Below are 27,017 nucleotides of genomic sequence, written 5' to 3'. Positions count from 1 at the left end.
ATTTCAAGCTTCATAGCATTGTGGTCTGAAAGTAAGCATGGTATAATTTCAATTCTTGTAAACTTATGAAGGGCTGTTTTGTGACCCAGTATATGATCTATCTTGGAGAATGTTCCATGTGCACTCGAGAAGAAAGTATATTCTGTTGCTTTGGGATGCAGAGTTCTAAATATATCTGTCAAGTCCATCTGATCCAATGTCTCATTCAGGGCCCTTGTTTCTTTATTGACCATGTGTCTAGATGATCTATCCATTTCTGTAAGTGGTGTATTAAAGTCCCCTGCAATTACCACATTCTTATCAATAAGGTTGCTTATGTTGATGAGTAATTGTTTTATATATTTGGGGGCTCCGGTATTCGGTGCATAGACATTTATAATTGTTAGCTCTTCCTGATGGATAGACCCTGTAACTATTATATAATGTCCTTCTTCATCTCTTGTTACAGCCTTTAATTTAAAGTCTAGTTTGTCTGATATAAGTATGGCTACTCCAGCTTTCTTTTGGCTTCCAGTCGCATGATAAATAGTTCTCCATCCCCTCACTCTCAATCTAAAGGTGTCCTCAGGTCTAAAATGAGTCTCTTGTAGACAGCAAATAGATGGGTCTTGTTTTTTTATCCATTCTGATACCCTATGTCTTTTGGTTGGCGCATTTAATCCATTTACATTCAGTGTTATTATAGAAAGATACGGGTTTAGAGTCATTGTGATGTCTGTATGTTTTATGCTTATAGTGATGTCTCTGGGACTTTGTCTCACAGGGTCCCCCTTAGGATCTCTTGTAGGGCTGGTTTAGTGGTGACAAATTCCTTCAGTTTTTGTTTGTTTGGGAAGACCTTTATCTCTCCTTCTATTCTAAATGACAGACTTGCTGGATAAAGGATTCTTGGCTGCATATTTTTTCTGTCTAGCACCCTGAAAATCTCGTGCCAATTCTTTCTGGCCTGCCAAGTTTCAAAAGAGAGATCAGTCACGAGTCTTATAGGTCTCCCTTTATATGTGAGGGCACGTTTACCCCTTGCTGCTTTCAGAATTTTCTCTTTATCCTTGTATTTTGCCAGTTTCACTATGATATGTCGTGCAGAAGATCGATTCAAGTTACGTCTGAAGGGAGTTCTCTGTGCCTCTTGGATTTCAATGCCTTTTTCCTTCCCCAGTTCAGGGAAGTTCTCAGCTATTATTTCTTCAAGTACCCCTTCAGCACCTTTCCCTCTCTCTTCCTCCTCTGGGATACCAATTATGCGTATATTATTTCTTTTTAGTGTATCACTTAATTCTCTAATTTTCCCCTCATACTCCTGGATTTTTTTATCTCTCTTTTTCTCAGCTTCCTCTTTTTCCATAACTTTATCTTCTAGTTCACCTATTCTCTCCTCTGCCTCTTCAAGCCGAGCTGTGGTGGTTTCCATTTTGTTATGCATTTCGTTTAAAGCGTTTTTCAGCTCCTCGTGACTGTTCCTTAGTCCCTTGATCTCTGTAGCAAGAGATTCTCTGCTGTCCTGTATACTGTTTTCAAGCCCAGCGATTAATTTTATGACTATTATTCTAAATTCACTTTCTGTTATGTTATTTAAGTCCTTTTTGATCAGCTCATTAGCTGTTGTTATTTCCTGGAGATTCTTCTGAGGGGAATTCTTCCGCTTGGTCATTTTGGATAGTCCCTGGCGTGGTGAGGACCTGCAGGGCACTTCCCCTGTGCTGTGGTGTATAACTGGAGTTGGTGGGCGGGGCCGCAGTCAGACCTGATGTCTGCCCCCAGCCCACCGCTGGGGCCACAGTCAGACTGGTGTGTGCCTTCTCTTCCCCTCTCCTAGGGGCGGGATTCACTGTGGGGTGGCGTGGCCTGTCTGGGCTACTTGCACACTTCCAGGCTTGTGATGCTGGGGATCTGGCGTATTAGCTGGGGTGGGTAGGCAAGGTGCAAGGGGGCAGGAGGGGCAGGCTTAGATCGCTTCTCCTTAGGTGATCCACTTCAGGAGGGGCCCTGTGGCAGCGGGAGGGAGTCAGATCCGCTGCCGGAGGTTTGGCTCTGCCGAAGCGCAGAGTTGGGTGTTTGCGCGGAGCGAGCAAGTTCCCTGGCAGGAACCAGTTCCCTTTGGGATTTCGGCTGGGGGATGGGCGGGGGAGATGGCGCTGGCGAGCGCCTTTGTTCCCCACCAAACTGAGCTCTGTTGTCAGGGTGCTCAGCAGCTCTCCCTCCCTTTGTCCTCCAGCCTTCCCGCTTTCCGAGCAGAGCTGTTAACTTATGACCTCCCAGACGCTAAGTCGCGCTTGCTGTCGGAACACAGTCCGTCAGGCCCCTCCGCTTTTGCCAGCCAGACTCGGGGGCTCTGCTTGGCCGGCGAGCCGCCCCTCCGCCCCGGCTCCCTCCCGCCAGTCCGTGGAGCGCGCACCGCCTCGCCGCCCTTCCTACCCTCTTCCGTGGGCCTCTCGTCTGCGTTTGGCTCCGGCGACTCCGTTCTGCTAATCCTCTGGCGGTTTTCTGGGTTATTTAGGCAGATGTAGATGGAATCTAAGTGATCAGCAGGACGTGCGGTGAGCCCAGCGTCCTCCTAAGCCGCCATCTTGCCCAATCCCCTCACTCACTTTAAAATTGAGTTATCTTTTTATTGTTGATTTGCAAGAATTTTTTATGTACTCTGGACACAAATCCTTGATAGTTTTAGGTCTCGCTTAGGTCTTTGATCCATTTTGAGTTCACTTTTGCATATAGAATGATGTAGGATGTCCTACTTCATTCTTTTGCCTTTGGATATCCAGTTGTCACAGCACTATTTATTGAAAAAACTATTCTTTTTCTGTGAATGTCTTGACATCCTTGCCTAAGTCAGGTGACAGTGAATGAAAGGGCTTCTTTCTGGACTCTCAATTCTATTCCATTGATCTATACATCTATCCTTATGCAAGTACCACATTGTCATGTAGCTTATAGCATTACTGTGGCTTTCTAACAAATTTTGAAATCAGGAAGTGTGAATCCCCTAAGTTGGGTCTTTTTCAAAGTTGTTTTGACTATTCTGGGTCTCTTGAATTTCCATATGCATTTTAAAATTAGTTTGACAATTTCTGCAAAAAAAGAAAAAAGAAAAAAAGGCAGCTGGGATTTTGATAGGGATTGTTTCTGTCCCCTTAGGTGGTAGGAAGTTTTACTTGGAAATCATTTTTAGTTCACCCCTCCCCAGAGAGTCTCCTATTCAACTCCCCTCCATGACTGGCTTTGTTTCACGTCTGATTGCACTGCACTGAAAAAGAAAACTCATTACTAACTTTGAAAAAAGGCCAACAAAAGTGGATTTCAGTATTTCTACCTTCACATATTTTTAAGGTTCCTCAGTATTCTTTACTTTCCTCTTAGTTCAGTGTGATTCAGAAGAGTTTTAGTTTTGTTTTTGCTTTAATTGTATCCACCATTAGGAGTTTTCAGGGTGTTTAGTGTACCTACTACCAGACACAAACATCTGGCTCCTATTATAGGTTCGCTGGCTCTTGCTCCCTTTATTCTTATATGAACTCAATACCTTGGTTTGTGCCTCCCCGTGTATTTCTGGACATCCCTCCAGGTGGAAGAGGGGGTCCTACCTGTACTCAGAGACAAGCTTCACCAGCTCCAAGAGGTCTTTTCCCTCTCCTGCCTTCCATCTACCCCCACGGGGTTTTGCCATCTGCAGGGTGCCATCACCCCCTCCTGAGTCTCTGCACTCTTGTGGTTCCACAGCTGCTCCTGGAGAGGGATCCAATTCAGGGTCACTGACTGAGGTTGGTTATCCTGTCTCTTTAGTCTTCACATAGGAATAGTTCTTCCATCTTTCCTAGACTTTCCTGACTTTACAGGTCAGTTATTTTCAGAATGTCTTCCATTTGGGTTTGTCTGATGCTTCCTCATGATGACATTCAGATCATGCATCTCTGGCAAAAACTGCATAGAAGTGACGTTATGTTTGGCTCCGTGTGTCCTATTAGGAGGCCCACACTTTGGTTCATTTCATTAACTTGGATCAGTTTATTACGGTGTTTTTCCCCCCCAGTTTCTCCACTGTGAAGTTACTGTTTTTCCCTGGTATTAGTAAGTATGTTGCAGGGAGGTACTTTGAGACCCATTATTGCTAAAATGTCCCATTATTCCTGAAACTTTTACCCAACAGTTTTGATGTTTTGTGGTTGGATTGTTACTATGATGGTTGAATGGTGATTTTTCAAATTCATCATTTAGGAAAAGCTTTCTTTTCCTCCCATTTATTTATTCATTTATTTGGTTATATCAATATGGACTCGTGGATTTTTATTTTATTTTAAATGTTTATTTATTTTTGAGAGAATGGGAGAGAGAGAGGGAGACAGAGTTCTGAAGTGGCTCTGTGCTGACAGCAGAGAGCCCAACGCCGGGCTTGAACTCACGAACCATGAGATCATGACCTGAGCCGAAGTTGGACACTTAACTGACTGAGCCATCCAGGCGCCCTGGATTTTTATTTTATTAATGGAGACTTATAATTAGTTACTACAATTATTTATTTATTTTGATATTTAAATTGTCTCAAATCTGGCCATTAGAAGCTCTTCAAACTGGGTCTGCACCCTTTTTTTAAAATGCATTTTTTATTGTGATGAAACCATATAATGTAAAATTTATCATCTTAATCATTTATAAGTATACAGTCCAGTAGTGGTAAGAATATTCACATTATTGTGAAATAAATCTCCAGAACTTTTCACCTTGCAAACTGAAATTCTATACCCATTGAACAACAACTCCCTTTTCTCTCTCCCTCCAGCCTCTGATAACTACCATTCTACTTTGTTTCTATGAATTTGATTACTTTAGACACCTTATATAAATGGAGTCAAACAATATATATCCTTTTGTGATTGGCTTATTTCATTCAGCGGAATGTCCTCAAGGTTTATTCATGTTGTAGCATGTGACAGAATTTCCTTCATTTTAAAGGCTGAATAATATTCATTGTATGTATCACATGTTGATAATCCATTATCCACTGATGGACATTTGGATTGCTTCTACCTCTTGGCTCTTATGAACGACGCTGCTATGAACATGGATGTGCAAATATCTCTTGGAGACCTTGCTTTCATTTCTTTGGGGCACATACCCGGAAGTAGAATTGCTGGATCATATGGTAGTTCTATTTTTAATTCTTTGAAGAGACCCCATACCATTTGCCTTTGTGGTCGTACCATTTTATATTCCTAGCAATAGTGCACAAGGGTTCCAATTTCTCCATATCCTCATCAACACTTCTTCGCCATCCTAATTCACGTGAAGTGATTCTGTATTCTTTTGAACATTTCCACCATTCTGTGAGCATTCCTTACTTTCTGGCATACGGCTTGTTGCAGGATCACTTTGCACTTTCCCTGACCTAGCCCTGGAATCAACCATTTCTCCCGGAAGCCTCCTACCCATTCCTTTTAGCGAGGATGGTATTTAGAAACTAAAATCTGGGTACCTTTCGGATTAGTTTTACTTGTGGCACTTTTGCTCCTCCCAGGATTCAACACATGATTCTAGTGAGGCTGGGGTGACACACACCCCCTCGCCCTAATCCCCACCTCCAAACTGATGATTCATTTCTAGAGCAAGTCTCCCATTTCTGAGCCAGGGGGCTCGCTATGGTCTACTTCCCCAGATCCCTAGAGGGACACTGACCCAGCGAACCTCCCCAGTGGATATTCCGTAGGCTCAATTTGAGATTCCAACTGTAGGAAGCATCACACACATAGGAAAAAGTATTGGGATTTAGGATTTAGCTATTTTATTTGAGAGGCATGACTGAAAAAAATATTTGCTTAAGCATAACTTCTAAATTAGTATCTAGTTGGGCTAAACATATACATATGCATCTAGCAATGCAGTTTAATGGAAAGATTGTAACTTTGAACTCTGAACTGAGTTTGAATCCCTGCACTGATTCTGAGAAGCACTGTGACCTGGGTGAGTTTAAGCTTTGCAAGCATCTGTTTCCTTGTCTGTAAAATGAAGATAATAGTCATCTTGAAGAATTTTTCAGGGGAATGGAGACATGTGTCAAGAAATGAGGATGCTATCTGGTATATAGTAGGCACAGCATGCCTCTCTTATGCCATAATATTTCATCATTCCTGGGGCCAGCAGCTTCACTTATGCAATCCTCTGAAATCCAGCAGACTGCGGGGTCAAGGGACCACCTGCTTATGAGTGATTTGTAGCTTTTGAAACTGTTTTCTTTCGTTAGCAATCTATATCCACTTACTTCATTTCTTCTCTCCAGTGAACCTGCAACTTTTCAGAAATACCACCAAGTGAGTCTGCTTGCAAGATTTAATCAAGACTTGGATAAAGTTGCAGCCATTTCCTTGGTGTTCTCTACAGGGTCTACAATAGGCCCAAAGTATAAGCTCAGGATTCTCCGAATGAAGTTGAGGTCACTTGCCCATCCAGAGAGGTGAGCCATCAGCAGCGTTTGACAAGCTCTGGTTTTCCAAAGATGCTATTGGTTTCTGTCCAATCTCCTTGGTCTGATGTTTTAGTAGGACCTCATCAATTACAATGAAGGAAGTGGAGGGTTTTCAAAAAATAGACTTGATAAAGATGAGTAGCCCCATAATTCAAGACAATTTTACTGGTAGGAGCTTAAAGATAAATGGCCCAATTAATCCAAAAAAATAATGTTGCTACATGCTTACAGTTATATAATTCTTCCCTAATCACTCCACCCACACTGCTTGCAAGCTGGTATATGTTGTGGAAAAGAAAGCCTCATATAATCTGGCAAATGCACAGCCTAGTATAAAAAAAGGTACAGAATAATTGGAGTATTTTATTCCATGGATACAGTATGAAAGTACTACTCCAGGTTGAATTTGATAACTGCCCTGAGAATGTGCTTGTTCTTAGGAAATACACACTGAAGTATTAAGGGGTAAACAACCTATCTTCATTGGTTCCAAAAAAATAAGCAACAGAGAGTGTGTGTGTGTGTGTGTGTGTGTGTGTGTGTGTGCGTGTGCACGTGTGTATGTACAGGGGGGACAGAGTCAAAGAGGGGGAGAAAGAGCAAAGCTGTGGTGGCATGTACGTTTTGTGACTAATGCCACTCCAATGTATAGTCCTAGCATACAATCTATGGACAAGACAGAAAATGCTGTGGGCATTCAGCACTTTATGCTTCTGAATTCTTTTTAAATTTTAATGTTTATTTACTTATTTTGAGAGAGAGGTTGTAAGCAGCGGTGGGGCAGAGACAGAGGGGGAGAAAGAGAAAGAATCCCAAGCAGGCTCCATGCTGCCAGTACAGAGCCCGATGCCAGGCTTGAACCCACAAACCCTGAGATCATGACCTGAGCTGAAAACAAGAGTCAGAGGCTTCACCTACTGAGCCACCCAGGTGCCCCTGGATTCCTTTTTCCTGAAGGCAAACATTTAATACTGCAAGTTGCTTCTAAGAGGACAGTCATTACATCTTAAAACCATGAGACTTTTCAATACTTTTTTTTCCGGATTACCAAAGGAATACATGTTGATTTTATAAAATCTGGAAAGTGCAAAAAGTGTTAAGAAGCAGAAAAATACCATCCATAATGTTATTATTCAGGGGCAACAACGGTTATTTCTTTCTAACCTCCTTTCTATCATTGCTTTAAACCTGGAAATAGTTAGGTGGTAAATAAAATTTTATATCTCATTGTTGTTGATGTGGGCTATGCTTATTTACCATAAGCACTTTCCTGTAATGTTAGAAATAATTGCTCCACAATTTTATAACCTAAGGATATAATACAATTTATTTTTCTAGAATGGGATATTTTTACTACTTGATTGGCAAGGATATCCTGTCTTATTTTTACAGGCCCCAGTTGTGTCGGTATGATCTTGTTCTGATGGAAAACACCGAAACAGTCTTCCAACCTATTCTGTGCCCAAAGTTGCAGATGTAACATGTCGGGACACATGGGCACCAGTGACTTCAAGAAAGCTACAACTACAGGCTTTTTTAAAGTGTCACCTCACCTTTTTCCTCAAGGCACGTGGACGTATGAATAAGCTGGGTTTTTTCCAGCAGCGTCCCATGGATGTCACATTGCAAAATGTCAAACGACCTTGGATTATGGAACAGTCCTGGGAAGGGAGCCCCTAAGTAGGGCAAGTCAGAAATAGCCAGGCTCCCAACAGCCCAGTGCCTTGTCTGGCTGCGTCCTGGGGCCTCGTTTGTTCTGGCCTGTCAGTTCTGCTGCCGGTCACTCAGGCAGCTCTGCTCATCAAGCATCTTAAAGGGAAGGTCTAACGGGAGACCTCACTCTGGACTCGACCCCACATGCCCTGTGCCAAACTCCTCCAGGTCCCTGCATGCAGAAAGGAATGGAGACTGACCTACCTCACAGGGCTGCTGTGTGGGTTCGGGAGGCAAGTCTGTGAAGGGTTCTTTGAAATCCCATGGGGGCCACATCTGTGAGTGGTTTGAGAAATGTGAATATGCTTTTATTTATTTTGCTTTGGCTTATCTAATATGCAATAAGAGAGCTCCTCCTTATTGACAACAGCCTGTCTCTTGGGCTGTTTGCTCTGGGAAGGCAGGAAAGCCACACCCCAGCTTCCCATCTCCTCTAAAGTGGGTTGGTGCTGGAGGAAGTGGGGACAGAGAGACAGCAAAGGGGGCAGCTGCTGGGACTAAGATAGTAAGTGGATAAGGGAAGAAGGGCAGATGAAGACAGTGACAGCCTTGCTTACAGTGACAGTGGATGGAGAGATAGGAGAGAAACAAATGGAGCTTGTTTTTCAGTTGAAGTGAAGAAGGGTCACTTTACAGGCCAATTCTCATTTTAAGCAATCCTTAAGAAATGTTTATCTTTTGGGGCACCTGGGTGGATCAGTTGGTTAAGCAGCCAACTCTTGATCTCAGCTCAGGTCATGATCTCACGGTTCATGAGTTCGGGCCCTACGGTGGGCTCTGTACTGACAGGATGGAACCTGCTTGGGATTCTCTCCACCCCCCCCCTTTGCCCCTCCCCCACTCTGGCTATCTCAAACTAAACTAAAAAAAAAAAAGAAGAAATGTTTATTTTTCTTTGTTACTGATGGAATCTGTGGTTATTTGAGAGAAATTTAGAAAATGCACAGATGCAAAAAGAGAATATGCTATCTACAATCCACCTGTTGGGGATAATTAAGGCAAACCTTTTGGAATGATGCTAACTTGTGTTGCTAACAGGTGAATTCAAAGCATACACTGGTTTGCTCTTGGAGCACCGGAGGCCTCCAGTTTGAGAAATTCTCAGGCTTCCCCAGGAGTAGGTATGATCAGTGAATGTAAATTGACAACAGCAGCTAAAACAAGAGACGTTGGAGGGCCAAGGCCAGATCAAGGGACGACCATCCCGGGACCAGGGTGCCCAATGCAGGCAGTCACAGGGGCGGGCACCACCCAGCCCATGACTGTGGCCACTGCAGGCGGGTTCCTGGGATTCCTGAGAGTCACAGGCTCTATAACCTCCTCCTTATCCAAGTGACTGTTCTACAGCTTTCTGTGAGAACACCCCTTTTAAAAGAAATGGACTCTTCATTTTATAAACTATAGAGCTCTGTAAATATATTCCTGCATGGCACATCATTTACAGATTTCTACGTGTATCACATACACTCTTCACCTCGGTGAAGGGTGCCTAAAGCGAATGCCTGATCTTGGAAAGGAATGAGGCTTCGAGAAGCTTCTGTCCACTTGGATATCATCTCACCCTTCATCCCACTTCCCACATTTCTTCAGCAATTTGTGCACAGAGAGATAAGTGTGCTGATAGGCCCTGATTTCTTTTTAAGGTTCTATTGGTCCCACAATTTGATTAGTACAGCCATTTCTTTGTCCTTTCCCTTGCCTGTAGGAAAGGGAGCCAAAACAACAGTAGAAAAATGTTACAAATAGCACTTCTATCATTTATAAACTTCTCAGGCTGGAGGGTCTCTCTCAGCTTTTTTTTTTTTTAATGTTTATTTTGAGAGAGAGTGCAGGAGAGAGGCAGAGAGAGAATCCCAAGCAGGCTCTGCACTGTCAGGCAGAGCCCGATGCGGGCTCAGTCTCATAAACAATGAGATCAGTACCTGAGCTGAGATCAAGAGTCAGATGCTTAACTGACTGAGCCACACAGGCGTCCCTTTCAGCTTCTTCCCTAGTGTCTCCTAGCATAGTACCTGGCTCACTGGGGAATGGGTGGATGGATGGACAAATGGATGAATGAATAAAGGAAGGAAGTTTGTTCCCTGGATGGAGATGAATTTCAATGAGTCTCACATGATTTGGAGAAATGGAAGCAGTTACAGGTGTGGCCACTCCCTTTGTAGATTCTCCCAAGGCCCCTGAACTTCCTGCTCTCCCTTGTCATCTTTGTTTCTTTTCCCCTCTCTTTGTCAGAGTGTCTGTCTGAATCCCAAATCCAAGATGCAATTAAATTGTAGTCTACCCACTTCCCTCCATCTTCACCAGTTATCTTCTACAGAGTTTTTTTTTTTTTTTACATTTATTTGTGTGATTATTTGATTAATGTCTGTCTTCTCCACTTGACTGCTCTGCAAGGCAGGGGCCATGCGCCCACTGTGGCACCTACGATGTAGACTGTGCCCAGGAAATATTAAATGAACACTCACCATTATCTTTGGAACCCTTAAACCGTGTCCAGTTCCCTCTACTCCCAGCCATTGCTCATTCCTGAGATGCCCACCCTTCTCTGCCTTAGCTTTCTCTCCCAGCACCTTTTTTATTATTGTTTCTATTCTCTTTGGCGACCCATGCCCCATTTCCCAGTCTCCCTGGGAAAAAAAAAGAGAGGTTGGCTCTTTCTTCACTCATCTTAGAACCTTCCAGATGGTCCTGACACCATTCTTCAGCAAGCCCACCTGTGCTGAATGCAAAGCGATTTTGCTCTCTCCCACTTTCCCGTTTCAGTGCCTCAGCCAAAACCCTCCAGGTCCTTCCAGAATTCCTGGATGACTCCGAGCTGTGGTCCAAAGTCCCCCTTGCTTTCCACAACTCCCTTCTGCCACCCGCTTTGCCGTTGACTTTGTATGTCCATCATCATTGCTTTCATTATGTTATATTGTAATATATTTCTGTGTCTGTACCCACTCTGAAACTGTGAGCACAAGAGCAGCTGCGGGTCATTTGCTGCCCTAGTACCCAGCACAGTGCCAGGTCCAAAGCAAGTGCCCAATAAATGTCTGCCAAACAAAATGGAATGGATTCATCTTTACAATTTGAGGGAGGGAGTCACAGCCACTCGGATTTAGACATCAACACTTAACTGTGGTGCTTCCCAAACCCTAAACTTCTAACTTCTCATCCTTGGATCCCTGCTCCATGCCCTCAGTCCTGCAAAACCCTATCTTTGCCAAGGAGACCTTGGATAACACTAACAGAAATCTACTCATACTAACCCCAATTTTACTAGAGAGGACTTGTGGAAATCCGAGAGCTGAACCATCAGCCTTCAAGAAGAGCAGGGATGGGGGCAGCTGAAAGCCTTTAGCAAGAGTTCACGGACCTTTATTAACCCTGTGCTCTGCCATGAGTCTCTCTGACTCAGCTCGGTTCCCTCACAGGGCAGCTGTGGACCACTGCAGTCATTAGTACCATTGTGTCCCCAGCTATTCAATCACTAGGTGGCCCAATTCCAAAGTCCAGGGAGAGGAGCCAACCCTTAGATCCTCCTCTTGGGGAAGGTGTCCATCCTGTTCCAATCAGTTATGGTTGGAATGGGGATAGGGAAGGTAAATCATGTGGTCCTCGAGCTACTCCTTTCAATTGCTCTGTGCAGATCCAATTAAGCCAGTAAAGGAAGTTGAGCACTATTGACAAAGAGCCTCGGTGAGTGCCTGGCTAATTCACTCTCACTGGAACCTCTTGCCTTTTCTTCCCTCCCGCTTCCCTGAGCCATTGGCACCTACCTGCTTGTCCAGCATGTGTCCTTGGTAGGGGGTCACTGTTGTCCTTTGTCAGGCTGCCTGGGCATGTGCTGTAAATGAATGGTCTCAACGGAGGCTGCTGTAGCTTGCAGGTGGTGCACCACTGGGTTAGAGTTAGCTCTGCAGGTGCTGGGTCAGGAAGACAGATCAGTGTGGAGGTGGGTTGGGAGTGAGAAGCGCAGTCCAAGCCTTCTTCCCTAAGCAGACAGGTTGAGCAGGAGAAATCAGAATAGGAATCCGGGAGAGTGGGGCAGGTCAGGCAACAAGCAGAGGCTTGGGTAGTGAGCCTGAGGAAGTTAGGTTTCCATCTCCCAAAAGAGCTCTGTTAAAGGTCTCTTACCAACACGGGTCAGTGGAATCTCACAACCTTCATGTCTCTTTGCTGGGTTTTTCCATGGACTTGGACTCTGTACACTGGTTCCTTTTCTAACAAGGTTTCTTGGACTCTCAGGACACTTGTCCCCCCTCATCAACATCCCTAAATAAGCCATCTTGTTCTCTGGTTCCATGATTTCCTTACTTGGCTTCTGATCTCAGTCCTCTCTCTCAAGAAGGTAGCATAAGGTAAGAGGTTAGGTTCTGGTGTATGACTTCTGTTGACTTAACTCTTCCTAAGGTCCCCTTTCCTGGACTGTAAAGTGGGACTATTAAGAGTCCCTGCTTCACAAGGGGTGTTACATGGCATAAAGACATTCATGCATGCATGTAAAATGCTTACCGTGGAGTCTGGAGTGTACTAAGTTCTCAATAACTATCAGCTGCAGTTACTTTCCAAAGTCTCGGTGTCTCCCTAGGAGATCTTCTCATCTCCCGTTTCAACTCTCTAGACAGATGACCCCCAGATCTGAATGCAGTTAGAGCTCTGGATTTTCACCTGCTTGTTGAGAGGCAACAGGGCAGAGGAAAGAGCACGGGCTCAGGAGGGGCAGACAGGGGCTTGAGTCCTGTTCAGCACTCACAACTGTGGCCCTCAGCAGCATTCACAGAGTGCCTTCCTCTGAACACCTGCTCATCCACTCATCATCAGTGGATTAATGATACTTGCTTCTCTGGAATTGAATAAGCTGAATAAGTCACATCCATTTCCCCCATAGCACCTATTATACTCTATAATTATAACTCTCACTGGAGCCTCTTGCTGTCCCCCGACCAAAGGGAAAGTCAAGTCCTTGAGAGTAGAAGCCTTGCCTTCTTGTTCACTACTGTTCCTTGTCCCAGTACACTCCTGGAATAGGCTCAATAATGCTAATTTTTCATTTACTTTCTCTCCTCCTATATTCCTTTGACTTCTCAAAATCCATATGTACCAATCCAAACAACTAATCATTTCTTCACTAGACCTGACCCACTAATTTAATAAACATTTGTTAAATGCCAATTTTAAGCCAAACACAGGGCTAAGAGTTGGGACAAAAGACAGATGAGACATTTATTTATAGAAATGTTTACTGTAGGGGCACCTGGGTGGCTCAGTTGGTTAAGCATATGACTTCGGCTCAGGTCATGATCTCGCGGTTTGTGAGTTTGAGCCCCATGTCGGGCTCTGTGCAGACAGCTCAGAGCCTGGAGCCTGCTTCAGATTCTGTGTCTCCCCTCTCTCTGCCCCTCTCATGCTCTGTCTCTCTCTGTCTCTCAATATAAATAAACATTAAAAATTTTTTTTAAAAAAGAAATGTTTACTGTCTACTGGGAAGATGAATAATGACATAGTATTTGCAATAATAGTAATACAGACACTCACAGGGAACCCCCCCCCCCCCACCACAGAGAAGGAACAATCTGACTGTAGGAGCTGCATAAGGCTTTTCAGAGGGGGTGACAATTGTCCTGGGTGGTCATGAAAGAGTAGCAATTTTTCTGACAGAGATTACCAGAGGGAAGAGTGTCTTTAGAGACACGAACTAACATGGTGCCTAAGCTCAGCTGGAATGGAGGGCTTGAGGGAAGAAAATGAGAATGAAATTGATAATTTCCCCACATTTTTAAAGTGGAAAATTTCCAACATATACAGAAATAGAATAAACGGCATAAAAATCTACCTGCTTGTGCCCATGATCCAGTTTGAACAATTATCAATTCAGTGGCCAATCTTGTTTCATTTACATCCCTACCCACTAAACTCCCATCCCATTGTTTTGATGCAAATCCCAGACATTGAATCATTTCATTCATAAATACCTCAGTAAAGCATTTCAGTAAAGCATACCCCCCCTTTTTTCCCCTTTTCACAGATGTGTCATAGTACAGGTATACCCTATCAATGCGACTTGTTTGTTCGATGTTCATCCCTGATATGTCTATGGTGACTGCACTACATCAGGATATACAGACTTGGCTCCCTCTTTTAGGAAGCTACTTAGTGTTCCTTTGGTGACTATTTCACAATTAACATCACCAGTCCCCAACTGATGGGCATTTAAGTTGTTCCCAACCTCTTAATAACAAAACAAAGCTGGGAGAATACCCTTGAACCCACACCTTTGTCTGCGGGCGTATCTGTAGGTTAAATTCCTGGACGTGGAATTGCTAGGACCTGGTACACTTCGAATTCTGACAGGCACTCCCTATTTGGCCGAAGAGGTGCTTTGAATGATATGGTGAGGGTGCTTACTCTCTGTTGTCTAGGCTCGTGGCATTTTGGGGTCCTCTCTGCCTCTTCTCCGTGTAATCAGTCATATGTCCTACCAACTCAGCTCCTCCTCGTGTGTCCATCCTCTTCCCTTCATTCCCACTGCTGTGGTCCTGGCTCAGCCTGCATCCTTTTTTTAAGCCAGGACAATTGCAACTACCAATTCAGAATGTATTTTAATCATCTGCCGGAGCAAATATCCAAAAACGGGAACTAAATCATTCCCATTGGTGTCTCACCATGTACCATATTGAAAAATCCACCTCCTGAGCCCGCTTCCCAGTGTTTTCCAGTTTGTCTTCAACTTCTCGCTCATTTCTCATACAGTTTAGGCTTCACAAAACTGGACTCTGGTGCCTTACTTGGGCCCCCGGCTCACCTTCTCCCTCCTTTCTCTGTCGTAGAAGTCCTGCTCATCTTTAAGGTACACTCAAACCATGCCTCCTCCATGAATCCACACAGTGTAGGACCACTAGTTTTGGACCCAGGTTGACTTGGATTCTAATCCTGACACACAAACTGTCTCTCTCTTTTAACATCTGGAGTCCTCTGCTCACCAGAGGAATACATTTTCATTTGTGAATAGGATTACCAGCTTTGGGCTTATGAATGTCTTAATAGTTGAAGGCCTCAGAGATACATGTTTTCTAGGATACCTAAGACCCCTTTTTACTGTTCTTAAAATGATTACAGCTGCTACCCTTAAACCTCACTTAACAATGTCAAGAGCCTTATCGATAACAGAAAGTTATCCACAAAAGGACCCTTCTAAATATAAAAACAAGAGCTGTGGTCATAGCCAAGGCTGCCATCTTCCTGAGGAATATTCTAGAGATCAGTTTAGCTGGTAATTTAGAATCATAGGTTCATGGCTTGAATCAGGCACAGCAGACCTAGAAATTATGATGAGAAATCTTACCAGAAACGTTAACAAAATAAGCTGACTCTGCCGCCGGAGCTATCAGAGACCAGCAAAGATCTTGAGATGCCCTAGCTCAGGTGGTCTTAGACAACAGTAATCAGGGCTCTCTTCTGGGGGGATGTCACTTAATCTGAGGCTCAGATTTTTCAGTTAAATAAACACAGGGCGCCTGGGTGGCTCAGTCAGTTACGTGTCCGCCGCTTGGTTTCGGCTCAGGTCATGATCTCACAGTAACGGGTTCAAGCCCTGCATCTGGCTCTGTGCTGACAGCGCAGAGCCTGCTTGGGATTCTCTCTCTCTCTCTCTCTCTCTCTCTCTCTGCCCCTCCCCTGCTTGCTTTCTCTCTCTCTCTCTTAAAAAATTTTTTTAAAATAAAGACAAAAATACCAACCTTGTGGGATAATGGACATATAGTAGGCGCTGAATAAAAAGTAATTTTCATCATTTTGTGGTGACTATGACCCTCCCACCGCACTTGATTGGAGCACTGGCTGTATTTGCTTTGTATCACAGCTGGTTGTGGACAAGAGTATCTTGAGCACTAGACTGCAAGCCCGCTGTGGGCAGGGCGCGTGAATCACCCCTGATCTCCCAGCGCCTGGCAAAGAGCCTGCAAATAAGCAAAGAAAGAATCAAAGGTAAACGTGTAAAAAGATGAGCGGATGGGAGGTCAGTCGCACCCGTGGAGCTGCCCGAAGACAGGGTTCCTCTGGAATCTTGACGGGCAAGCACAACTTGCGCAGCGCAGGCCGGAGGCGGGGCCTAGATTCGGGGGCGGGGCTTGGTGCGGACCCCGCCCCGGTCCGTCCGTGAAAACGCTCCGGAGGCATAGGCCAACGCACAGCCTAGCCCGGCGCTGCCTTCAGGCTCTTCTGTGGCCCGGCGGGTCCGGTCGCCGGCGCCGAGATGCGCCCCCTGCTTGGCTTCCTGCTGGTCTTCGTTTGCTGCACCTTCGCCCTGTACTTGCTGTCGACGCGACTGCCCCGCGGGCGGACGCTGGGCCCGGACGAGGAGACTGGAGGCAGGTGCGTGGCGCGGGTGGCGAGGGCCGCGGTTCGGGTCCGAGGAAGGGACACAGATACGAGGATGGGGTTTTCGAATCGGAGATTGGGTTCCAGGCTCGGAGGCGTCGGGGGCCGGGGTTCAGGTCTGGGACTGGAGATCAGGGTCGGTGTCCTGGCCGCGTCTGTCCGGTCTCGGGCGGGCGGGGTGGATGGGAGTTGTGGTCCGCCCGGACTGAACCTGCGCTGTGCTGGTTGCGTGGAGTGCAGTTTGGGCGCGCTATCCGTGGCTTTGCACGCAGGGCGGTGATTTGCCCAGGGAAACGCGGCGCCTCATGCCGGCGGCACCGGTTCGCGCACCTCTGTCTGCGCCGTGGCATCGCCACGGGAGCCGGGTGCCGATCGCCTTCCCGGCCCAGCCCTGACCCGCATTTTCAGCCGACTCTCGCCCTTGTGTGGTCCCGCAGCCTCATCTCTACGACAGCTTTCGGCCTCCCTCCATCGTTCTTCCCACCCCATCTCACTTCCGTCAGCCCTGCCCTTGGGACTCTACGGCATTCGGCATTCGGTCTGCAGAAGTGTTGCAAGGACCTCTTTAAATATTCACGAATTAATTATCGGAGCCGCCCCTCTTCCTGAATCTCTCTACTTTCCCCCTTCTCATGACCATCTGGGTGGGGCTGGAGGCGGTGCAATTCCTACCGGGCTGGTTTGCCGTCAGTGTTGCATACTGTTCATAAAGTTTGTGGAAATGTGCCTGCCACAGCATGGCGTTCACAAGAGTGTCACTGATACTTGAATATGAGGGTAACTTTTCGGTTACCCTAGTTGGGAGGTTGGGAAGGCTCTGCTGTGGGTGTCAGACACACTAAGAGAAACATTCTGATGAGAACTAGGAGGGTGTGCTCATAATTGATCATTGATAGATTCAAGGGTTATTCTTATGTCAGAGGCAAGGTAGCCCTTACACTGTCACCCTTGTACAGGGTTCAGAATGCACTAAGGGCCAGATAAAGAGCGGGGTGAACAAGCAGCCTCTTTGAAAGGATTAGTTCAAGCTTGACATATTATCAAGAAGGTTATGTTTGTGGTGTGGGACAGATATACTTTCCAAGAGAGTCTTTAATTGGCTTGTTAGTGACTGATAAAACAGTCTTTTACCTAGTAACTCAGGAGCGATGTGAAGTTTTAATTGTCCTTGGCCTGAAGTTTGTGGGGGAGGGGGTGTTCCAGGAAGGGAAGGCAGTTTAGGACATTTAGTTCTTGCCTGAAAATTAATCCATTTGTCTCTTAAGAATAGATCATAAAACCTGAGAACTAAAAGGGAACTTAACACTCATTTTTTCTATAAGGAAACCGAGGCCCAGGGACTAGCCTGAGATCACACTACTGGACAGTAGCAGAGTTGAGATGTTAACCCAGGTCTCTTGCTTCCAAAAGCAGGGCTCTTATGTCTGTGTCTTTGGAAAGAAGACACAAAGGACTTTTCTAGGTGCTAGGCTGATCTGGTCTCATGTTTCCATCTGCTTTTCCAAATCCCCAGGTCACTGTGGTTCCCCTCAGACTTGGCCGAGCTGCGGGAACTTTCTGAGGTCCTTCGAGAGTACCGGAAGGAGCACCAGGCCTACGTGTTCCTGCTGTTCTGCAGTGCCTACCTCTACAAACAGGGCTTTGCCATCCCTGGCTCCAGCTTCCTGGTCAGTGCCTTGCCCTCCTTCTGTGTGTGCTAGAAAGCTACCTTCTGTCTTTTATTTATTTATTTATTTATTTATTTATTTATTTATTTATATTTTGGAGAGAGAGAGAGAAAGAGAGAGAGCCTGTGCACAAGCAGGGGAGGGGCAGAAAGAAGGAAACACAAATTCAGAAGCATGCTCCAGGCTCTGAGCTGTCAGCACAGAGCCCAACGTGGGCTTGACCCCATGAACAGAGAGATCGTGACCTGAGCTGGAGTCGGATGTTTATCCGACTGAGCCACCCAGTGCCCCCCCCCCTTTTTCCCCAATATTTATTTATTTTTGAGAGCACAAGGTGGGGAGGGGCAGAGAGAGGGGGCCAGATGATCCGAAGCGGGCTCTGTGCTGACAGCAATGAACCTTATGTAGGGCTTGAACTTAAAAACCGTAAGATCATGACCTGAGCTGAAGTCAGATGCTCAACCGACTGAGCCACCCAGGTGCTCTGCCACCTTCTGTCTTTGTAGAGTCTGCCTCAGGCTGCAAATCATATGGTCCAGAACTAGACTACTGTGGCAATGATTTGATGACAGCTTCCCAAGTGTCAGACACTTTCACAGTTGCCTCACTGACCTTAGTTAATTCTCCTAACAGCCTTATAACGTGGGCCTGATTATCACACTTTACAAATAAGGAAACAGGCAGTGAGAAGGAACTGTCCAAGTTGACAGTGAGGAGGGGCAGGGCTGGGGTCTGAACCCATGTCTGCCCAGCTCCAGAGTTTGCCTCTTCTCTCAAATGTGCTGTTTTTGTTTCTAAGGCATTGATGGCTGTGTGCTGTCCTGGACACACACACAATCTGAGCTGGCTCAGCTGTTCCTCCTCAGAGCTTCCATAACGTTCTGATTTTGGCACTGTTTTCTGTTATTTATTTTTTTTAAATCCGTTTTTTCCACCAGTCTTTGAGCTCTTGGCGAACCAGGCCCGTTCCTTACTCTCAGCTTTGTATTTCTTTGCCTGGTACGGGGAAGTGCCTTCACAAATGTTTGATGAACAAATGCAAGTTGTTCATGATGATGCTAGACTGGCGAGGCTGGAAGCTTCCCTGGTGTGGGGAGGAAAAGTTATTTGGAATTCCCAGGCAGCCCCCAGCACTCGGAGCCGCAGTGCTGGGCCTAGACATGTGCTCTAGTCGCAGGCTGCTTCTCATCCACCCCCACCTCAGATTCTACAGAAGAACCTTGCTGTGCTCCCTGCGGCGTTTTAAGCTCCTGCATGTAAATATGTGTATATTTTAGGGCTTGGGGTGGGTTTGAATCCCAGCTGTGTAACCATGAGCCAGCCCTTTAACTTCTGCAACCCCATTTCCTCATCTGGAGAATGGGGATACTCACACAGCCCCCTAGGACTGTTGGGTGGCAGAACTGAATGGAACGTGGGCATAGAGCAGCTGGCTCAGTGATGGTGCCTGGCATGCAATGGCCTTCAGCATTTGTTGAATGACTAAGAGACTGAGCAGGAAATCCCTGAAAGCTTCCTTCTGTCATGCTTCTTTCTCCTGCCCTGGCATCTTTTCTTCACCCCAGGCTCAGCTGGATGCACTTAAGCAATCTCTTTGTTGGAAACTGGAAGAAAAGCAAACATGTCCATGCCGAGAGAGACAGGGGAGGTGTGTGGTCCTGGAAGTCAGGGGCTGGCTTCTTGGGGTTGCCCCTGTACCTGCCCTCCCTCTTGAGCTGATCCTTCTTTAGGGCAAAGAGTCAGATGCTACCGGAGGGTGAATCCTGTCTCTGCCTAGTGTGAGCTTGGGCCTGATACTTAGTCTCTCATCCCCGTAGAATGGTGTAAGGATGGCAGATGACACAGGGTCATCATGAGGATTAAATAAGACATACAGTCAAGCACTTAACATATAATAGGTGCTCATCAGACCCCCCACCTTCTCACTTCTAACTTCCCCTTTTACTTTCTGTCTTGGATCCCATGTTGACAGGGTGATGTCTACTGGCCAAAGTGTATTTAGGGCATACCGGTTCACTTTCCATTTTTGTTAATCTAAGACTTTTGTGAGTGTCAGCTAGAGCTCTCATCAACGTGGAACCCCCAGTGTTGTGTACCACATAGATGTAATTCCAGCAAGAAGCAAAGAAAGAAGACGTTTTATATAGCTTATGTGGTCTTATTGAAGGAGAGAATTCATGGTTTGTGTTCATTTAAGATAGTTAAAATAACGTGTGAGTTCCATTTCTCCCTTCTTGGAGCACCAGTGTTTGCAGGACCTACTACAACCCAGGCAGCAGGCTGGGGGCTGTATACACTGTTATCCCATTTAATTATCACCTGCCTTCTGAAGTGTTAATCTTCCCTGTTTGAAAGGCGAAGAGACCAAGGCCAAGGTTGGAGTTTCCAGCTCTTCCATCACTCTTTGTTCACACCTTTAAAATGGGAGTTGAGGGGGGTGCCTGGGTGGCTCCGTCGGTTGAACGTCCGACTTCGGCTCAGGTCATGATCTCGTGGTCCGTGAGTTCGAGCCCCGGGTCGGGCTCTGTGCTGACAGCTCAGAGCCTGGATCCTACTTCAGATTCTGTGTCTTCCTCCCTTTCTGCCTCTCCCCCACTCACACTGTGTCTCCCTTTCTCTGTCAAAAATAAATAAACACTAAAAAAAAAATAATAATAAAATGGGAATTGGGTTTTGGTTGGGAAAATCACTAAAAGAGGAGGGAACCTATGACTCTTGGGCTCCAGTACAAGGTGGCTGGTAGCCACCAGATGTTCTAATGGCTGAGGGTTTTGTTTTGTTTTTGCAGAACATTTTAGCTGGTGCTTTGTTTGGACCATGGCTGGGGCTTCTGCTGTGTTGTGTGTTGACATCAGTGGGCGCCACGTGCTGCTATCTTCTCTCTAGTATTTTTGGCAAACAGCTGGTGGTCTCCTACTTCCCTGATAAAGTATGCCTGCTGCAGAGGAAGGTAAGCGGAGGGGCCACAACTGAGTGCCGGGCCCTGGAGTGTCACCTCAGGGCCCTGCAGAGTTTCCCACTGTGCTCCTCCACCCTGCTTTGGAGCTCCCGGGGGTTCCTTTTGATGTGATCAAGGGTCACAGACCTGGAATCAAATTTCAGCCTCCTCATTACCAGCTCTGTGATTTGGGGCAAGTTCCTGACTTCTTGGAGCTTCAGGTACTTTCATTTAAAAAATGAGGAAAACATGGGGCGCCTGGGTGGCTCAGTCGGTTGAGCGTCCGACTTCAGCTCAGGTCATGATCTCGCGGTCTGTGAGTTCGAGCCCCGCGTCGGGCTCTGTGCTGACAACTTAGAGCCTGGAGCCTGCTTCGGATTCTGTGTCTCCTTCTCTCTCTGCCCCTCCCCTGCTCATGCTCTGTCTCTCTCTCTCTCTCTGTCAAAAATAAATAAACATTTAAAAAAAAAATTTAAAAGATGAGGAAAACAATCTCTACTCTGGAGGGTTGTTGGAAGATTCAGGAAGAGAATATGTGAAGTATTTAGAAAAGTGCTTGGCATAAACAGATTGTCATGTCTAGAGATTGTTTCTGCTTCTTAATGACCTTGTCTTTTTTGGCTACAGGTGGAAGAGAACAGAAACAGCTTGTTTTTTTTCTTACTGTTTTTGAGACTTTTCCCCATGACACCAAACTGGTTCTTGAACCTCTCAGCTCCGATTCTGAACATCCCGATTGTGCATTTCTTCTTCTCTGTTCTGATCGGTAAGAAGCTGGTGGGTTAAGTCTGTGTCTTCAGCATTGTCGTGTTGGGGGCCTGCCCTGGGTTATCAGCCACATGGACATGTGCCTGGCTCTGGCCTCTGTTTAAGATCTGCCTTGAAAAAAAGAGGTGGTGGTAGTGAAGTTCTTTGTTGCCTTTTGATAATTGTATGACCTTCAGTAAGCTATTTACCCTCCATGAACCATTTGGCCAGATGAGGGGCTGGGACCAGAGCAGTGTTTCTCAAAGTCTGTGCCTTGGTTCGCCTTTATCAGAGTGGTAATGTGCTAACATCCTGTAAAATCAGTGACTGTTGTTTTCTCCACACTAGAAGTAAACCAACCCTACTTTAAGCCTAGGCAAGGATTGCCTCTCTTAAACCTACTTTAGAGCATGGAGGGAAACACTATTCAGGGCTTCTAGGTGGAACATAACAAATCTGTGGTTGAACAACTGCTGTTAATAGGGAATTCTTGAGAGAGAGTAAGATCTTAAAGCAAAATTGACCACAGCTCATTCTGGTCATTTTGGCTTTCAAACAAAGTGCCTCAGTACCTCAGTTAGCAGCCTGTAATTACCTAGGTGGCAGAAGGCTTGGCAAGACTCTGGAGACCGGGGCTCCAGTCCCCCTTCTGACAAGCTGTGTGACCTGGAGTGCTCTATGAACTTGAGGCATCTACTGTAGGGAAGGAACAGGTTGTTAGGGGGTCCCAAACCAGTCAGAGTCTCCGGGGTAGAGGTCAGGAGAAGCTATTAGAGTTTCCTGGGTTTTACTCCAGGCCCAGGTAACCAGAATCTCTGTGGGGAGCCCAAGAATGTGTTTTTAACAGCTTCACCTGGGATTGTTATATAACCAGCCTGTCTGCTACCAGTCAGACTTTTGGGATCCAGTGGATTTGATGATCGCTTAGAGACAGTATAGAACATGAAAGTAGTACTATTTCTAAGAAACGTGTTTTTCTCTTAGCATGCTATAAATCTCATAATACTGGTACGTCTCATTACTTAGGCTGTTGGATGCTCAGAACCCAGTTTGGGGCACTTCTAGCAAATTGGTGAACCTTATACTTTCTTGTACTAACTGTATCTCCTGATTAACTTATTCTTGACTTTTCTTTTTCCTATTAAACATTTTTTGTCTTAATTGTAGTATATGTATTTTTGTAAATCATCACAAGCCTGTTTGTTAAACAAGGCAGTTGTTTATGGGAAGTGAGGAAAGGAGGGGAAGGAGTAGAGAGGGAGGCAAAGAGGTAATGTGCTTACGGGTCCGGAGTTAGCTGGAGTCTGGGTTGTGAATTCCTGGGGACATTTGTGAAGGACTATTATTTTTTATTTTGCTGCCTCTAGTAACAGGCTCTTTCCCTTTTCTTCCAGGTTTGGTCCCATACAATTTTATCTGTGTGCAGACAGGCTCCATCCTGTCAACTCTGACCTCTCTGGATGCTCTTTTCTCCTGGGAAACGGTCTTCAAGCTTTTGGCCATTGCTCTGGTGGCCTTAGTACCTGGAACCCTCATTAAAAGATTTAGTCAAAAGGACCTGCATTTGAATGAAATAAGCAACACTAATCATTTAAATAGTAGAAAGGACACGTGATCTGGGTTTTTGGTTGCCATGTCCTTGGACTTTGTTGTTTATTTGTATAATGGGTGTGGTCCTGTGCAGCCTGTCATTGTTTTTTAATTACCCTCAACAGGTGATTCTGGACACTATATATCTGTGTGCAGTGTTTTTATAAAGGACGCTCTGTTCTAGAAGGTGAACTGTATCAGGTTCTCAAACCAGTCCTGGTTTAGCAGGGCACTCCGTGAAACGGATGGCCTTCTAGAAAATCCTATTTGTATTTTGTTGAAAAACAAGGAACTCAGGATGGTCTGTTGTATTTGTCTCTCAGCAAGCCCTGCGCTGCTTCAGGAGAGGATGCTGATTGTCCTTATCCAGAGTGCCTCTTCTGCAAAGTGATAGTCTGTTGTGACAGGTGTTCTGTTAAATCCCTGGTGGATGTTACTGGTGTAAATGATGTGAACCCACATCACTGACATTACCTTTTATCCTGTTAGTCTCATGGAGAGTGTTTTCTTCTGTTTTTTTTTTTTTTTTGCCAATGACCTACCTCTTCCATAAGCCAAGGGGGAACTAGCTGACAAACTGCATAGAACTTTCACATACAACTCAAATGCACAGTGATTTCTGTGATGCTTTGTGTTCAGATGCACTGATGTTACCAAACGTGTCAAATCTCTTGGTTGCGTGTTCTGACAATTCAGCTGATTGCAAATAGACTATTAAATATGGATGCAGCAAATTCTGCATGTTATGGGTATATTCTGGGGACATTCTTAGCTGTCTGAATGGGGCAGGGCCCCTTGACTCACTGGAACCAAATGACCTGTCGGTACATTTTCTAATCTGTCCTTTCTGTGTGGGAATCCTGTCTCTGTCCTGCTAGGAGAATGGATTCAGTACACTCAGCTATCAGCCAGCGTAGCCTCTGAATTTTTTTCATTTTGTCATTTGTCAAGAATAACTGAGGAGTAATTCTATTTTATCTTTTAATCCAAGGGGGAGAACTTGGTTTGGATTACTGTGTTGTGTTGTATTTTTAATGATCTGTAGCTGCTGCTGCTGCTTACAGCTGCAGTACTGAACTGGCACAGACCTGAGCTAATGCTTCCAAGTACAGCAGGACCTTGGCACCTACACTGACCATCTCTGGGATCCTGTACCGTACAGGACTAACTCGCCATTTCTTACCAGAACCGTTGCTGTTGGGCATCCTCTGCTGGGTTTTGATTTGGTGTGGCCAAGAATCTTGCCAAGGCTTTCCCTCAAGCCACGTGTTCTGCATGAATTCTTGAGAATACTCCTGTTCAGGAGGAAGAATGAATTCCTAAGCAGTGTTTTTTGGACAGGGTATGATCCAAAAAACACGACAAGGACTTCATTTTTAAAGGCATATTGCTTTAGAAGAAGCATGCTTACAGGAGCGGGGGTGAGGAGAAGGCTGTGTGAAATCTGTGGCTCTTTGTGTTCTGGAGGAGCAGGAAGCAAGGGGAAGCCAGTATGTTTTCTACACGACTGCAAGTGTGTGCCCTTTATCAAGGTCCTTATGTTTGTCTCTCTCCTCTCGCCTCATGATTTTGCTACACTGTGCCTTACCAGTTGTGAGTTTACAGGCAAAGCAATTTCCCAAATAAATGGATATAAACGTTCTGTATGGGGTGTGTTGTACATGTTGCTCACGTTCAGTTCCCCTTGCCAGCGGGAATCAGGATTGGCTGAAAATCAAACAGTCCAAAATGGTGTTTTAGCATCACTCTCAGGAGGCTTCTTACCAGTATGATTCCTTAGAAGCCAGATTTTCATTTTCACCTTTTCCTTCTCTACACTTACTTTATAGTGGAGTCACTAATGAAGAGTAGCTACAAGATGGGCAGCAGGAAGGCCATGGGAAAGAAGAAGGGCACGTGTCCACCATCAAGAGGAAACTATTAAGGAAAGAGAGGGATGGTTGTCCCCTCCTTCTGTAGGTGTGTCTGAAACCACAGCCACAGAAACCTTCTCCACACCCGGCTTTCCTGGCTGCAGGCCACCCTGCATGTGAAGTTTTCCTTTCCCTACAGCTCTGACAAGTGCTGAGACCTGTGAAGGCAGCTTTCGGGACACAAACAGAACCTTAGGAAAAGACAGGACCAGAAAGGAGTGAAGCACGCTTTTTGTTTAATTCCATGCATTGGTTTGCTTCGATAGTCGCTCTTGTTCCCATCAGTGTACAATTATTCAGTACAAATGGAGCTGGCATCAGAAACCACAGGGAGCAGGGGACTGATGGTACTGGAGGTCCAGGGAGACAGATGAGGAAGCTCATTTTGAGACTTAACCCCAAAAAAGAATTTGTTCCAAATTGATAGGAACTCAAATTATTGCAATAAAGAATCAGAGTGGGTCTTCCCACTTCCAGAGTCTGAGAAGAGGGCACTGGAGGTGGAAAGCCACTCAGATGATATGGTCAATAAGGGATATCTTCTTGGGGCACCTTGGTGGCTCAGTTAAGCATCTGACTCTGGACTTCGGCTCAGGTCATGATCTCACAGTTCCTGAGTTTGAGCCCCATATTGGGCTCTGTGCTGACAGTGTGGAGCCTGCTTGGGATTTTCTCCCTCTGTCTCTCCTTCTCTGCCCCTCCCCTGCTCTGTAAAAATAAATAAGGTTAAAAAAAAAAATTATTTGTGAAAAAAAAAAAAAAGGCTATCTTCCTAAGAGCTTGCACATTCTGGCTGCGGGGTCCCTCTGTGTATGACCATTGGAGGACCCCGTCTGTCAGGTCACTGGGCAACAGCCTGGGGCCAGGAGGCAGCATTCCCGAACGTGGTGAAGTGGCTCTAGAGAGTAAGCCTGGGGGTCGGGGGTCTGCCGAAAGTTTTCTTACAGTGGCCTTGCATCTGCCTAGGGGCTTGTCTCTATGAAATCCTGCCATCATGTTCTGGTCATGTGACAAGTTAACAAAAGCTTTAGTCCAACTCCTTTGGGGTAACCCTGTTTTTCAGAGCAGTGCTGTCAGAGCTCCCCTCTTGTGCCACCTGTCCCTGAGAAATGTTCCAGGTTCCAGAGGCTCTTCCACTTGGCAGCCTACTTCATTCCAGTTTGAATAGGCGCTTGCAGTACTGGCTGCAACATGCAAACAGACTAACGTAATTCTTACGTGCTAGTCTGTGAGGTTGGTAACATGGGTGATACGAGTATAGTAAGTAGGACGTTTATTCTATGAAATCAGCAAAGAAGAAAAATCTTGCTGCCTGGAAAGGCACTAAATTCATACTGACAGTACAAGTCAAAGTCTTAAGAAGAATATCACACTGTTTGGATACATTAGCCTCACAGAGTCTAAGAAAGAAGCAGGTAACTGGGACCTCACTTTAGCTTTCTGTTTATAGAAGGGGAGGGAGGAACATGCCTATTTAACACAATGAAATGACGTAAATGAAGAGACACTTTGGAATTCAATCCATCAGTGACTGGAAATTATTCAATTGGAATTGTAGTCCAAAAGGGCGGTGGGTGGAAGCAAGTGGCCTTTTTCCTGCCAGTGGTGCTGACCTCCACAGCCACAGGGTGGGC

The 27,017-nt window shown here is 45.6% G+C and overlaps 3 protein-coding genes across 5 annotated transcripts in view; 2 read left to right on the top strand and 1 right to left on the bottom strand.

The window, feature by feature from the left end:
* Positions 1-10,836, top strand: part of LIPH (lipase H) — a 54,082-nt gene extending 43,246 nt beyond the window's left edge. The window contains exons 9-10 of one of the 2 annotated variants that reach the window (XM_047874204.1): positions 6,269-6,442; positions 7,847-10,836. In XM_047874204.1, the coding sequence (XP_047730160.1) occupies positions 6,269-6,442; positions 7,847-7,934 (262 nt within the window). In that variant the 3' untranslated portion in view covers positions 7,935-10,836. Of the gene's footprint in view, positions 1-6,268; positions 6,443-7,846 lie in introns of those variants that run through there. The other variant, XR_007155485.1, reaches the window with a different exon arrangement.
* A 5,173-nt stretch (positions 10,837-16,009) lies between these two features.
* TMEM41A (transmembrane protein 41A) lies at positions 16,010-25,112 on the top strand. Its single transcript, XM_047874205.1, has 5 exons — positions 16,010-16,522; positions 18,042-18,195; positions 20,984-21,145; positions 21,761-21,899; positions 23,275-25,112. Exons 1-5 carry the CDS (start codon positions 16,404-16,406, stop codon positions 23,493-23,495), a joined length of 795 nt encoding a protein of 264 aa, XP_047730161.1. The 5' UTR covers positions 16,010-16,403; the 3' UTR covers positions 23,496-25,112.
* The window catches only part of MAP3K13 (mitogen-activated protein kinase kinase kinase 13), a 175,336-nt gene continuing 172,915 nt past the window's right edge, over positions 24,597-27,017 (bottom strand). For both annotated transcript variants that reach the window (XM_047874198.1, XM_047874196.1), the window contains one exon: positions 24,597-24,765. In XM_047874198.1, the coding sequence (XP_047730154.1) occupies positions 24,597-24,765 (169 nt within the window). The remainder of the gene's footprint in view (positions 24,766-27,017) is intronic.

The sequence above is a fragment of the Prionailurus viverrinus genome, chromosome C2 (genome assembly GCF_022837055.1).
Source record: "Prionailurus viverrinus isolate Anna chromosome C2, UM_Priviv_1.0, whole genome shotgun sequence".
NCBI lineage: Eukaryota > Metazoa > Chordata > Mammalia > Carnivora > Felidae > Prionailurus > Prionailurus viverrinus.
Note: the sequence above shows the minus strand (reverse complement) of the source record. Positions and strands in the feature narration are given on the sequence as shown.

What these genes read in the sequence shown, in the direction of transcription:
- TMEM41A (XM_047874205.1), top strand. Translation starts at nt 16,404, where the DNA reads ATGCGCCCCCTGCTTGGCTTCCTGCTGGTCTTCGTTTGCTGCACCTTC. An exon ending in TATGCCTGCTGCAGAGGAAG is followed by an intron (nt 21,146 to 21,760) that starts GTAAGCGGAGGG and finishes TTTTGGCTACAG; the next exon opens with GTGGAAGAGAACAGAAACAG. An exon ending in CTTCTTCTCTGTTCTGATCG is followed by an intron (nt 21,900 to 23,274) that starts GTAAGAAGCTGG and finishes CTTTTCTTCCAG; the next exon opens with GTTTGGTCCCATACAATTTT.